Raw genomic sequence first — 14766 nt, forward strand, 5'->3', positions numbered from 1 at the left:
TGTTAAGGTTAATTTTAGCATAACTTATAGTTGTTGGATGTAAAAGTCTAATTAGTAATACATTTCTGGTTTCAAAGGGCTTACCGCGAACAACGAAGTTCGTAAATTGCTAGCATCTTTCCCTTTTACTCCAATCAAGGCGTAATTTAGAGTGACAGGGAAAGATGCCGGCGATTTGCGAACTTCGGTATTCGCGGTAGGCCCTCGGACTTGTTCGCGTAGCTGCCAACTTAATGCAATAGCGGGAACTGGCTTTAAGCTGTTTTAAACCTTATTGTCAAAGTTTAAGGTAGATTTTTGAATGGGTTTTTAGGATTACATGATACATACCGATAATTGCAAGAGATGATGCGCTGGCCATGTAAGTAGCCGGTTTAACCGACTTCGGCTCTGATATGGGTTATATTATATTAGTTAAGGATAAATTACGGATAAAACAAGATAAAACTAGTAAGTAGCAAAACATTACGAGTGTGGGTTGGCTTTATTGTTACTACCTCTCCCTCCCTCCCTCTAAGGAGATCCCGACTCAACTGTAATAATTTCATTGTAGAACACTTTAGTGAACTATAATGAGTTTGATGACATTTATTTATTTAATCTTTATTGCACATAAGAAAACACACTGTACAATAGGCGAACTTATTGCCGTAAGGCATTCTCTACCAGTCAACCTTTAGGCAAAGCAGATAACATAACTATAAGATAATAGGATAAGCAGACATTGGGCTTAAGAAAACCGGACAAGTGCGAGTCGGACTCGCCCACCGAGGGTTCCGTACTTTTTAGTGTTTGTTGTTATAGCGGCAACTGAAATACATCATCTGTGAAAATTTCAACTGTCTAGCTATCACGGTTCATGAGATACAGCCTGGTGACAGACGGACGGACGGACGGACAGCGGAGTCTTAGTAATAAGTTCCCGTTTTACCTTTGGGTACGGAACCCTAAAAAGCGAAACAATAGAACAAAAAACATCAACGAGCATTTGGTACACTTGCACTTCGTTTTGGCGGGATTTATTAGTACCTATTTTTAATTATTTCGGTTTATTTATTATATTTTAGAAACATACAGTCGTTTACAAACAGTACTTATACAAAATTGCTTAAGTGTAGACCTAGAGTTTCATTTTTTACATAAAATTAGTCTGTTTTTTTTTTTCTTTAAGATTACAATTTTAAATGTTACCCAAAACTAAACATTTGAGAGCGTAAAGAAAAGAAAACATGCATAATTACATTTATTAGCTAAAGAAAAGCACGTTTTAAAGTATTAATGGAACAAGTAAATATATCTATGTTAGAGAGCTTGGTTTAGTCGTAGAAAAAATAGCGCGAGCGGGTCCGCTAATTAGGAATGATGACTTTTACAACAAAATATAGTTAAATAGATAGTCAATAAGCAATTCATCACAATAAATTGGACACTTAAAACTTAGCTGGGTCTTACACTCCATGACCAGATTAGATTAGATTAGATTAGATGATTTATTTCATGAAAGACAATTACATAATAAATTTGCATTGATGTCAAAAATATAAGAATTTCTATCATGATCGTCAAAATAAAATAATAAAAATAATAAAAATGAAAATAATAACAATACTAATGAAATAAAATTATAGCTCCAATAAGGATTGTCAATACAATTAGAATAAATAAGAGAAACAGTAAGTAGGTAAATACTTACAAAAATCACCAATCGCCTCCCAGGTGAAAAGTTGTATAGTGGTTAACAGATATGTATGATAAACCCTTGTGGACGTCAGTTGCCGCTCCGTTGGTCGGTTGAGGAATGGCAGCCACCGAAACACGTTAAAAAAAAGTCATCGCCTCCCGTTTGATACTTTGTGAGATGAATAAGAGATGACAGTTCAGATGCTATTGTTAGTAACAAAATCGTCAGCCGGTTGTATCGCGGTGGTAAGAACGTCAACTGGTCGCATGAACATGTAAAAAATAAGCACTTTACCTTCTATTGATAGCAATAGTTAGTTAGTTAGTTAGTGCTTCTGGGCATTTTCCGCAAATCGACAACCATTGTGCCTATTTTGCGTGAAACGAGGTAGCGCTACTCTAACCACCCCAGCTCCTCCACGAAGCCTAGCAAAGTTTTCAGGTTGCTAATTGCCTCTCCTAGTGTGCACGGAGTCCCTAGGTATTTGTTCCTGTATACTTCTACCTGTTTGCAGTCTAGGAGAATATGTTTTGTTGTTTCTTCTTCTTCCATGCACGCTCTGCACATGGGGCTGCCTGTTTTACCCATATTGTGTAGGTGTTTGTTAAGTGTGTTATGTCCTGTAATTAATCCTACTATTTTACGTAGTTGATGTCTAGGTGTTTTCAGTAGTATTTTGGTGAGTTTGTGGTTCAGTTCCGGTATTGATAGCAATAACAAATCATGAAACTTTGCATGTAGCATTTCATCAGGCGAAATGCCTGAAACACCATAAACGGATTAAGCAATTTACACATTACGCATACTTTGCGGACATAAAGTGGTAAGGTGCGTATTTTTTACATGTTCATTTTACAGCTGACGGTCATTCCACCGCGATACAACCGGCTGACGGTTTTTAGGGTTCCGTTTTTTTTTTCATCATACCCATACGTGTAGGATAGGTCTTCAAATATGATATTGAGGTTTCTTTTTTTTTTTTCTAAACTGAATAGTTTGCGCGAGAGACTCTTCCATAGTGGTAAAATGTGTCCCCCCCCCCTGTAACTTCTAAAATAACAGAATGATAAAACTAAAAAAATATATGATATACATTACCATGCAAACTTCCACCGAAAATTCGTTTGAATAAGATCTAGTAAAATAAAAAATATATAAATATATGGAAATCGCGCTGGATCGGGACAGGTGGCGTTCTCTCGTTTCGGAGACCAAGATTCTTTTTGGATCGCTGAGCCAAAGCAGTTAGTTAGTTATAAATATATGAATATATAATATATATATATGAGATAATTTTTTTTTAGGGTCGGCAACGCGCTTGTAACTCTTCTGGAGTTGCAGGCGTACATAGGCTACGAAGACTGCTTACCATCAGGCGGGCCGTATGCTTGATTGCCACCCACGTGGTATAATAGTAAGTAGTTTTTTTTAATACGTCATAAATGGTACGGAACCCTTCATGGGCGAGTCCGACTCGCACTTGGCCGCTTTTTTTTAATTTATAACAGCATCTAAACTATGATCTGACAAAGTATCAGCCGGGCGGCGATGACTGACGGAATATGCTCTTGAACCGTGGTCTATTATAACGAAGTTGATTTAAATCTCACTGGCAATCATTTAATTAAGATTAAGACATATTTCTTTCATAATCAAAAAAAAATTATTTTTTTTTTTTTTATTGATAAAAATGTTTACATGACATTACAGTTGAACCAATGCGTCACGAATCTTAAACTAACTAATAATTATAAGTATTAACAATTATAAAAACAATAATGGCACATTAACAAATTAAATTGGGACAGTTGAGCACCTAGCATCCATCGCCTCACATGCTTGAGATTCTGTGAGGCGATGGATGCTAGGTGCTCAACTGTCCCAATTTAATTTGTTAATGTGCCATTATTGTTTTTATAATTGTTAATACTTATAATTATTAGTTAGTTTAAGTTTCGTGACGCATTGGTTCAATTGTAATGTCATGTAAACATTTTTATCAATAAAAAAAAAAAAAATTTTTTTTTTTTGATCCAATACAGATACATTTTATATCTAAATTGGCACATATGTGAAATAGTGCTTACAAAATAATTGACTCCGAAACACTCCGATTGGCAATGGGGCTACGCTTAGGGGCCCCAATCTGCGCACCGCACAAATGCTCCTGTGGCTTTGAGGTGGACCAACTGGGACGCCACGGACTTGCTTGCCAACGTAGCGCGGGTCGCCTTTCGCGCCACGCTGCACTTAACGACATAATCCGTCGGTCACTTGCCACCGTCAACGTTCCGGCTATACTGGAGCCTGCCGGTATTGCCAGAGACGATGGCAAGAGACCGGATGTATTTGATTCCGTGGAGGATGGGACGTGTGCTCGTGTGGGACGCAACTTGTGTTGATACGCTGGCACCTTCCCACCTCCACGGTACTACACACAAAGCCGGCGCGGCGGCGGAAGCGGCAGAGGCGCTCAAAAAGCGCAAATACGGAGTCTCGACACCAACTACAACTTTTTTGCATTTGGAGTCGAGACTCTTGGTCCGTGGGGCCCCGCAGCGCAGGGCCTATGCCGGCAATTGGCGAAACGGCTGGTGGATGGGACCGGGGATAAGAGAGCTGGCAGCTTCCTCGCCCAACGCTTGAGCATAGCAATCCAGCGAGGAAATGCTGCCAGCATCCTCGGTACCTTGCCACGGGGGCCCATTTTAGAATTAGATTTTTAGTTTTATATAGTAGTTTTAGTTTAGTTAATTGTATTACTTATATAATTTTTTTTATTAACTTGTCAATAAATTAGTTTTATATCCATATTCATAATAAATCCATAATAAATCCAATTTTTATTGACAAATTCAAATCCGCAACGCAGGTTTTATCAGGAGGGTACCATAAAACAGCAACAGGCATTTAATTGAAAATGCTGGAGTAGAATAAATTCTAAGGTTACGGAACCCTATTAATGGACAGAACAACATCATCTTCCAAAAGGCCTGTATCCTGGCGTGAGGTCAGTCGCACAAGATCCTGCGCGCGCGCAACTAGTCTTGTTAACATGTTAGTGTTGTATCTTGTGTGTTTGTGTCTGTGTTTGGGACATGGATTAACGCAAGGTATGCTTTGGAATAGATAATAAATACAAGGGTCACTTTTTCGTTTTTGAACAATTATTTCACGAGCTTTATTTTACATTCATAAGCGTATTATAATATGCCTACTTGGAAAATAAAATATCTTTATCTTAATTATGTATGAGTGTACGGGTCAAATCTTGCAAGTTAAATCGGCCCACTCGGACAGCGTATCAGCTTTGCGATACAGCGAGGAAATGCCACCAGCATCCTTGGTACAATGCGGAATGCCTTAAGAGGCTGTCAACACCCAATGTCCTCGAAATTAATGTTACTTAAACAGTTTTTTAAGAAAGACTATTTGTTTTAGTCAAGTAAGAAAAATATATGTTCATATTAATTATATTTCAAAGACCGTGGTTGTACTCGATACATGATTGAACGAAATCGGCTCGATAGAAAATAATTGCAAAGATTGGTCTTAAAATCACAATTAAACGGTTTTATGTCTTTATTGTTTTGACTTATGGGTCTGCAATTAAAATCACAATTTCAAAATATTTATATCTAAACCGCTATTAAGTAAAATATTACACTAATAATCCACTTTTTTTTATTTAAATATTTTTCTTATTATTCCCTTGCCCAGGCCCAGTAACATGCGACAGTGCTATCTCATTTACTCCGATACAAATAAACAATGTGCGCGCTTTAGGTATTGACAGCCTCTTTAGGGCCTATTTTAGATTAAAGCCAGTTATAGTAACACCACCGTATAATATCCATTATGAATACTGTTATTTTAAATGAAATTTGTTATAGATAAATACAGTAAACCTTAATTTATTGCATGATTACAGGTCTAGGAGACAGCTGCAGCCATGATGGCGTCTCAGGTGTCTGCATACTCGCTAACGGTTGTCCGTCCGTTTTGGCAGATCGATGGAAATTGAGAAGTGCGAAGGTTTGTTTACCATTAACTATCATGCACCCTTCCTTCCTTCTATTTTATTCTTCGATTTTTTCTATTGTCTGAGCCGAACCTAATTCGAGAAATGAAAGCCGCCAGACTCCGATGGTTCGGGCACGTAGTCCGTACGGGTGACGGTCGGACAGTTTTGAGAGCGTACTTTTTTAATTTTTTTTTTTAAATATATATATATATTTTTAATATTATAGGTCATTATTACACAAATTGACTAAGTCCCACAGTAAGCTCAAGAAGGCTTGTGTTTTGGGTACTTAGACAATGATATATAAATACTTAAATACATAGAAAACACCCATGACTCAGGAACAAATATCTGTGCTCATCACACGAATAAATGCCCTTACCAGGATTTGAACCCGGGACCACCGGCTTCATAGGCAGGGTCGCTACCCACTAGGTCAGACCGGTTGTCGAAACTTGGTGCACCAAATCGCTGAAGATCTTCTGGACGTAATATGTAAATGGAGAGAAGAATAAAAGACCTTACCGAAGTCGTCGCCGTGTAAAAAAAAGTGAAGAGTACAAATAGAATAACATAATGTCAAAAATAAAATTAAATGTAAAAAATTCATAATTTGCTATAATTACAATTAAATAAATATTTGATATGTCAATACACACAAAAACAAATACTTGACGTGTGTAGATAGATTTTTAATATTATTAATCGTATTTACTTCGTATAGTAAATTCATAGTGTAGAATATTGTGAAATACTGACTTACCATGTAATGATTGTAAATGACATGTACTGACTTACCATTTGACGACCGGTTTGGCCTAGTGGGTAGTGACCCTGCCTACGAAGCTGATGGTCCCGGGTTCAAATCCTGGTAAGGGCATTTATTCGTGTGATGAGCATGGATATTTGTTCCTGAGTCATGGGTGTTTTCTATGTATTTAAGTATTTATAAATATTTATATATTATATATATCGTTGTCTAAGTACCCTCAACACAAGCCTTATTGAGCTTACTGTGGGACTTAGTCAATTTGTGTGTAATAATGTCCTATAATGTCCTATAATATTAATGATCATGTTATATTATGGTTAATAAATAAACTAAACTAAACTAATAAAAATTAAAACATAAGTTATTTTTAAAAGTGACAAAATTTGGTGAGTTTGAGGAGTACAGCCTACAGTTTAATTCATTGCTCCTGGTACAGGAAACACCCGGTATACATATCTATCTACCCTCTCAGTACAAAGTAGGTACTTATTGTTGCGTAAAGTAGGTAAATATATCTACTGAAATAATACTTAACACTGAATTAGCAAATGAATGCCATCGGACCACATTATATATGTAGGATCGTTTTTTTTTAAATCTAAATCTTTATTTTAAATGCCAAAGAGCTAAAATGTTAGCAAATAATCGTCCCAAATGGTAAGCACCAAAACAAAAAAAAAATAATCAAACGGGTTACGAATATCAGTAAAAAACATAGAGACTGGTTTTTAATTAATTTACATGTATAAATTCGTTATTAAGTATTTTTTATGCGACCCGTTGAGATAGATTGGTTGTTAGTTTTATTTTTGATATTTTTTTAGTAACATTCGGAAGGACGATATTTACCTAATAGGGTTGTTTCCAATTTTTTGAAACGCTTGTAATACATTCTATATTGACCAAACGTTGCCCTAAAATTTAACTTTTACACTAAAAACGGCTTTAAATATGTTAAATTAACAAAATATATTTTGACACATGCTTTCGCGCCCAAAACGCTCTTTAAAAATTGTATGCCGTCACAGTTTACGGTTCGACACATAACTATGTATGTACATAGAAGGGACCGTGCGCGTTGGAGGGTCTGCCATCTTTTGGCCTGAATCGGAACAATAAACATGTAAATTTACACGTCACGTGTTTTCTTGTGCATAGTAGGTTCTGCCATCTTGTGGGCTACATTGGAACAATAAACATCACATTTGAAAATCGCATATTGTGAGGATCTTTCTCTTTTACTCTTACTAAGACGTAATTAGAATGACAGAGAAAAATATTACACAAATTGACTAAGTCCTACGGTAAGCTCAATAAGGCTTTTGTTGCGGGTACTTAGACAACGATATATATAATATATACATATTTATAAATACATAGAAATCATCCATGACGATTCTGACGATTTATTATAAATCTCCTGTTAATATTTTAGGAAAGGTATTCGATATAGAAAATGTGATTTAGCGGATCAAATTACGAAATCCTGTAGAGATAGAACACTACAGAATGAAGCTTTGATGGTCCTTTTGCCGACGAAGGCGGGGGTGGTTATACTTTTACCATTCAGGGGATGACCGATTGACCGTGGGCGTTTGGAAATGTAAAGGGGAGTATTTTATCTTCCATTTCCATTCTGTAGCTGTTAGCAGCAGGTAGATTACCAGTCAGGGGCCGCATATTTGTATAAACCCACATCAGTTGAACAGCTTGCTACTTTGCTGTGTGGTATTTAGACAACCAATATAATAAAATAAACCAATATAAGTCCTGACTGGCTTAAAATGCTCAGAGTTTTTGTATGTTTTTTTTTGCTTTTTTTTTGTTTTTGTTGCATATTGGGACGGCCCAATGATACAATTTTGAGGTCGTTTACTGAAAAAAAGGTCCGTTGGCACTGTTTGGTGTATCTTCCTAATCATGCTCTACCCGTCCCTCGCCTTTCGGTTGTAATGGTCAGATTTGATAACTGCACTGCCACAAGAACTTGGCGTCCGTAAAGAGCTTACATGTTCTAGGAGTGAGTTTCCACTTACGTTAGTATGGGCGGTCACCATCCATCAGTCGCAGGGGTTAATTAAAATTTCCATAACGGCTATCCTCCAAGGCATTCCTCCATCTTTCGCAGAATGAGAAGCCGGAGAGGGAGCGAGAAGCATCTGCTGATGCGCCTCCTCTCCGTCGCAGGCGGCAGGGTCGAAGGCGGAGAGCCCATGCTCGCCTCGAGCCCTAGTAGGGCCAGTGCACTGCACGGCCCCATAGACTTCATCGGGGGGAGGGGGATCATCCCCTCCATTATGAGAGTGCCCTGACGATAAACCAGGGCTGCCGGAGGGCGCCGTGGTGGAATGTCATCGATCCCAGTGCGCCCTCACAAATGGCAATGAGGGTGAAACGCCGGAGTGGGTTTAGTGGGTAGGCCCAAATTCTTCCCCCCTCTTGCCAGGAGAGGGGAAAGGAGCGGCGAGTCCCACACACCGTGCGTAAATGTATTCCCATTAAGGGTAACGTTCGTATTCCCGACCGCCGCTGCCATAGATATAAGATTCTATGATCTGAGGCCACTGCACTACTGCCGCAGTATTGCAGAGTGACAATTGCGGGCAGCAAGCAGCACCAGTTTTGACATTTGCGGCAGTAATTCAGTATCGACTGCACAGTATTGCAGCGCTACATGACTGCAGGAAACATCAAATTTTATATAAATTTATCGCAACCGGCATGTATGACTGTTAGGCTACGTTCACACGGCGTCATTTTTCCCGTTTATCGTCTACGAGATTTTATCGAATATCGTAGTGGCAGCAAACTTTGTATGGCAAACCCTGAAAATCGATCACATGGCGTCTATACGAGAAAATCTTGTATTCGAGTAATTTTTTTTACCGTATACCGTAGGGTCTTGGCACCGGGAACGCGAGATTGTCGGAACGATTTTATCGAACGCGATGCTCAGTGGCGCTTGTGTTTACGTTAGTTCGTTCACACGGACAAACTGATTTCTCGTATACGAGACGCGCGCGGGGTAGGTAGCCGGCAGTTGTGTTTGGAACGTCGTTTGCTAAGGTCATAATGGAGGAATACGGGGATCCATGTCGGCGTGCACTCAACGACTGATGATGGGGTGGCAGATAATAGACGCCGTGTGAACGGCTGTCACGTATACGGGGAGACCGCATACGTGAAAAAACCGAGTGGACCTCGCACCGTGTGAATGGCCGTCCCGTATACGATGAAACCGTATGCGAGAAAATATCGAATCGAATAGTCGCCGTGTGAACGTGGCCTTATGCAGTCAGCGGCAGTAATATCGCGCTACAAATACTCTAGCAGCAGTGCAGCTGCGGTCGGGAATCCGAACGTTACCTTTATATTGCTTGGCGTAGGGGTCGACCTGGGGTAACTTGTCTTGCTGTAGGTTGCTTATACGTTGCGTTGCGCTTTCTCGGGTTCAATGTCTTAATAACATTATGCTAGAGTCTTTTAATTTGGATCGCCTCGCTAAATTTAAGATAATGAAACTCCTTCTATTACTCGAGGACTTTGAGGAGGAAAAAATACTGAAAAGACCAAAACCAAACAAACTGACACGAACGAAGCAAATCGCAAGTCAGACTCCATATGGAGTACTGCTGCCACCTTTGGAGCACCTAGATGCCAGCTTGGTCCCTTCGACTCAGTCCAAGGGCGCGCTGTACGAATCATCGACAATCCTAAACTCACAAGCGGTATTGAACCCTTTAAGTCTAAGGAGAGACTTTGCCTCCTTGTGTGTATTCTACCGCTTGTACAATGGGCTGTGCTCTGAAGAATTATTTGACATGATGCCAACGGCCACTTTCTATCACCGCACCGCTCGCCGTCGGCAGGGTGTTCAGCCTCACACTCTAGAACCTAAATGGTCGCGTACTGTGCGGTTTAAGAGGAATTTCTCCCCGCGTACGCTCCGGCTGTAGAATAAGCTCCCTTCCGAGGTTTTCCCGAGGGTCTACAGTATGGGGTTCTTCATAAAAGGAGTGTACAGGTTCTTATAGAGTCGGCAACGCGCATGTAATACCTCAGGAGTTGCAGGCGTCCATAGGCTGCGGAGACTGATTACCATCAGGTGAGCCGTTTGCCTGTTTGCGACCGTCGTGGTATAAAAAAAACCGGCTAAGTGCGAGTCGGACTCGCACAGGAAGGGTTCCGTACCATTATCAATAAAAAAACGGTCACCCATCCAAGTATTGACCCCGCCCGACGTTGCTTAACTTCGGTGATTGGATGAGAACCTCGAGATTGGGAAAAATTATTTATTTTATTCTGTTTTTAGTATTTGTTGTTATAGCGGCAACAGAAATACATAATCTGTAGAAATTTCAACTGGCTAACTATCACGGTTCATGAGATACAGCCTGGTGACAGACGGACGGACGGACGGACAGCGCAGCGGAGTCTCAGTAATAGGGTCCCGTTTGACCCTTTGGGTACGGAACCCTAAAAAGCATCTCCGTTACAATTTACAGGCTAATTTCGAACGTACACTGACATCAGAATGCACGAATGATATATGAAACATTTTATTTAATCGTCCGCCAATACATGTACGGAGTACGAGCGAAATGCAGGATAACTAAATGACATCACATCACACCAGTGTACGTTTGAATTGGCCTGCTAGGCAAACATTGTTTCGTATGTCCATCTGTTATTTCTAAACCGATTTCCGTGTTTTTTTGGGGTAGGTTCGATAATAGGGTGGTCCAAAAATATAAAGTTATGAAAATTCCTTTTCGACAAAGGTTTTTTTTATACCAATATACGCAAAATTTGGAGCAATTAAACATCATTTAGAGGACGCTATAAATGAAACAATGCTGCCATACAAAATTGTATGAAAAGACACTAAGATAAATACACAATAATAACGGGAACAATAATATATATAGCGATAAGACCGCCTGTTGCTACCTTTCTTTGCATTGTAAATCTGTTTTTTTTTTAATTTGTCTTCTTTGTGGTGCAATAAAGAATATTTACTTACTTACTTACTTAAATATTGTTTCCATCTTCTTCTCTAAGTCCCCATACAAACTTCAACCCCTGTTCATACCAAATTTCAGCTTCCTAGGACTTCAGGAAGTACCCTAAGGGTTTTGATGATCATGAGTGAGTGAGTGAGTCAGTGACGAAAACGGGGTTTTTTAGATATGAATAATGAAAATGAAAATGAAAATTTATTAATAACATTAGGTTACAGGTCGAGTTTACATATTTTTTTTTATATCAATTCAATACAGTGTACCTTTAAGTACATTATACATTAAATTTATATGTCATAATTGTTTTTATTTATTACAGTTAATTTTATTTAGGTACATTTACAATTTCTCTAGAAAAATATTCGTCTATGTCGTAAAACGGTGATTTTAGTAACCAATATTTTAATCTACTTTTAAAAGTATGGAAGGAAGGTGCATCCTTGATACTTTTAGGTAGGTGGTTGTATATACGTGGGCCAAGTACATAGGCTGATCGTCCTCTTTTCGCTAACTTATGTGGCACAGATGCGAGGCAGCCCGCGTTCTTGTTGCTACGCAGATGGCGATTTGGATTTACCTGTTTCACAGTAAATTTGTTCGTGTTGGCGTAGGTAAATATCGCTATTTGCTGAATAAGTACACAGGGTAGTGTTAGTATACTGTATTCTGTGAAATAATGGCGAGCAGAGACGTCATCAGAAACACATGCTATTGCGCGTACGGCTCGTCTTTGTAATGAGAACACCCGAGGCCAGTCAGCGGCTCCGCCCCATAGCTCGGTGCCGTACGAAATCGACAGTATGAGAGCTATGCAATTTCTATTGTTATCATCTTAGAGTTTTAATGTGGGAAAATTTTATGCCGAAAGGGAAATTGGCGCAGTAGCGCCATCACAGATCATTCGCATACCTACAAGGAAAATTACTCGAGTATCTATAAATATAGCCTTTGGGAAATTTCCGTACAAATGTTGGTTGTTAGGAACTAGGAGACACAAGAGGTTAACAAAACTTAAGAGCTCTTAGCTCAGTAGGTAGTCTGTTTATAATTCTAAAGGAAAATGGTAACATTATGATAATCGGCTGATCAACTTTTTTATATCATGGAGAAAGATTTTATTCAAAAAAAACTTTTGAATACTTATTTCTCTTTATATATTTGACGTAAACTATAATTAAATTTTTGTTATCTGCTTGCAGTCTAGGAGAATGTGTTTTGTTGTTTGCTCTTTTTCCATGCACGCTCTGCACATGGGGCTGTCTGTTTTCCCATATTGTGTAGGTGTTTGTTTAGTGTGTTATGTCCTGTAATTAATCCTACTATTTTACGTAGTTTGTACTAAGGCTGTGGGTATTTTAGTTTAAACAAAACAAGTCCTATTTGCTACTTTATTCCGATTTTATATCAAAAATAACACCTTGTATTATATTTTTATCTCATAGGTATATCATAGGACCTAATTTTTTTGTATTTTTTTCCAGCGATGCGGATTCAGAGGTCATGAACCTATAATATGCTGCACTGATCGTAATATCGGCGGGGCCGAGGACCGCTTTGTGGCCACCACACCTTTCATCCGGTAAATATGATTAACTCCAGCGATGCGGATTCAGGGGTTGAGAGCCCATAATCTGCTGCACTGATCGTCATATCAGCGGGACCGACAACCAAGTGGCCACCACACCTTTCATCTGGTATACAATATGATCATCCAGTAAATATGATTGTCCGGTAAATATGGCCGGTTCCAGCGATGCAGATTCAGGGGTTGAGAACCCATAATCTGCTGCACTGATCCTCATATCAGCGGGACCGACAACCAAGTGGCCACCACAACTTTCATCTGGTATACAATATGTTCATCCAGTAAATATGATTTTCTGGTAAATATGGCCGGTTCCAGCGATGCAGATTCAGGGGTTGAGAACCAATAATCTGCTGCACTGATCGTCATATCAGCGGGACCGACAACCAAGTGGCCACCACAACTTTCATCTGGTATACAATATGATCATCCAGTAAATATGATTTTCTGGTAAATATGGCCGGTTCCAGCGATGCAGATTCAGGGGTTGAGAGCCCATAATCTGCTGCACTGATCGTCACATCGGCGGGACCGACAACCGAGTAGCCACCACACCTTTCATCCGGTATACAATATGACTGTCCGGTAAATATGGCCGGTTCCAGCGATGCGGATTCAAGGGTCGAAAGCCCATAATATCGTTATATCAGTGGGACGCATGCATGACGCAAGGGACCGTGCGCTTTGGAGGGTCTGCCATCTTGTGGCCTGAATCGGAACTATAAACATGTACATTTACACGTCACGTGTTTTCTTGTGCATAGTAGGTTCTGCCATCTTGTAGGCTACATCGGAACAATAAAAATCACATTTACGCCTCGCGCCAAAAATCTGACGGCTCCTGTGCTGCCTCCTACAGTTCATGCACGTTCCCTATAAAACAAACAAACTGAAAATGTCATGTCATGTAAAAATATTATATTGGAGGTACGCGGTTTTGTATAGACATTTTCTATTAATTAGTTCTATCAATTTTTTTCGAAGCTTAAGGGTCCCCATTACCAATACGCCTGCAGTCTCTGTTCCTATCGGGCGACCGGTTCCAGGCTAGTCTACACGAATTAATCGACATTCATGCCAATATCATTTCTTCCTATTCGCAATTCTACACAGTCTAAATTCCTCACAGTAAGTATTTAACCACATTTGCTATTGTGCACAGTCATTATTTGTGTACAGTAGCGATTCAGCCTTTTCGCAATTCTGCACAATCTGAATTCTACACAACTGCATTTCACCACAGTCGCTACTGTGCACAGTCTTTATTTGTGCACATTAGCGATTCTCCCTGTTCGCAATCTCGCACAATCTTAATTCTACGCAATATCATTTTCTCAAGCATGCATTGAAATATTGTCATTCTGTTCGGTATTTTAGGCTTCAAACATTTCGTTTCGGACGGAGCACATCTAAGAAGCCGGCAATTAAATTAAAGGCCTAGGCAATTTATTTTTGTACCTTTTTTTTGTAATGTTTGAATAAACCAGTGTCGACTTTTTTAAAATGCAGTTTTTCTTGAGGTTAAAGTCGAAGACATGGTTCCTAAAAATAGATCTTCGTATGTTTTTTTTTAAATTTCAGACTTTCCCATAGGTACTGAAAGTAGATTAGAAAACATAGTAGTGTGACTACTGAAAAATATAAGTGAAAAGTTTCTCTTACTGACCAATTGAAATGAGACAC

General features: G+C 39.3%; 1 protein-coding gene across 1 annotated transcript in view; it reads left to right on the forward strand.

Annotated features, from left to right (window-relative positions):
- The first annotated feature begins 4659 nt into the window (after positions 1-4659).
- Positions 4660-14766, forward strand: part of LOC133531391 (trypsin-like) — a 30773-nt gene continuing 20666 nt past the window's right edge. Inside the window, exons 1-3 of the mRNA XM_061869591.1 lie at positions 4660-4794; positions 5613-5716; positions 12980-13077. Coding sequence (XP_061725575.1) covers positions 4737-4794; positions 5613-5716; positions 12980-13077 — 260 coding nt within the window. The 5' untranslated portion in view covers positions 4660-4736. The remainder of the gene's footprint in view (positions 4795-5612; positions 5717-12979; positions 13078-14766) is intronic.

Source organism: Cydia pomonella, chromosome 25 (assembly GCF_033807575.1).
Source record: "Cydia pomonella isolate Wapato2018A chromosome 25, ilCydPomo1, whole genome shotgun sequence".
Lineage (NCBI taxonomy): Eukaryota > Metazoa > Arthropoda > Insecta > Lepidoptera > Tortricidae > Cydia > Cydia pomonella.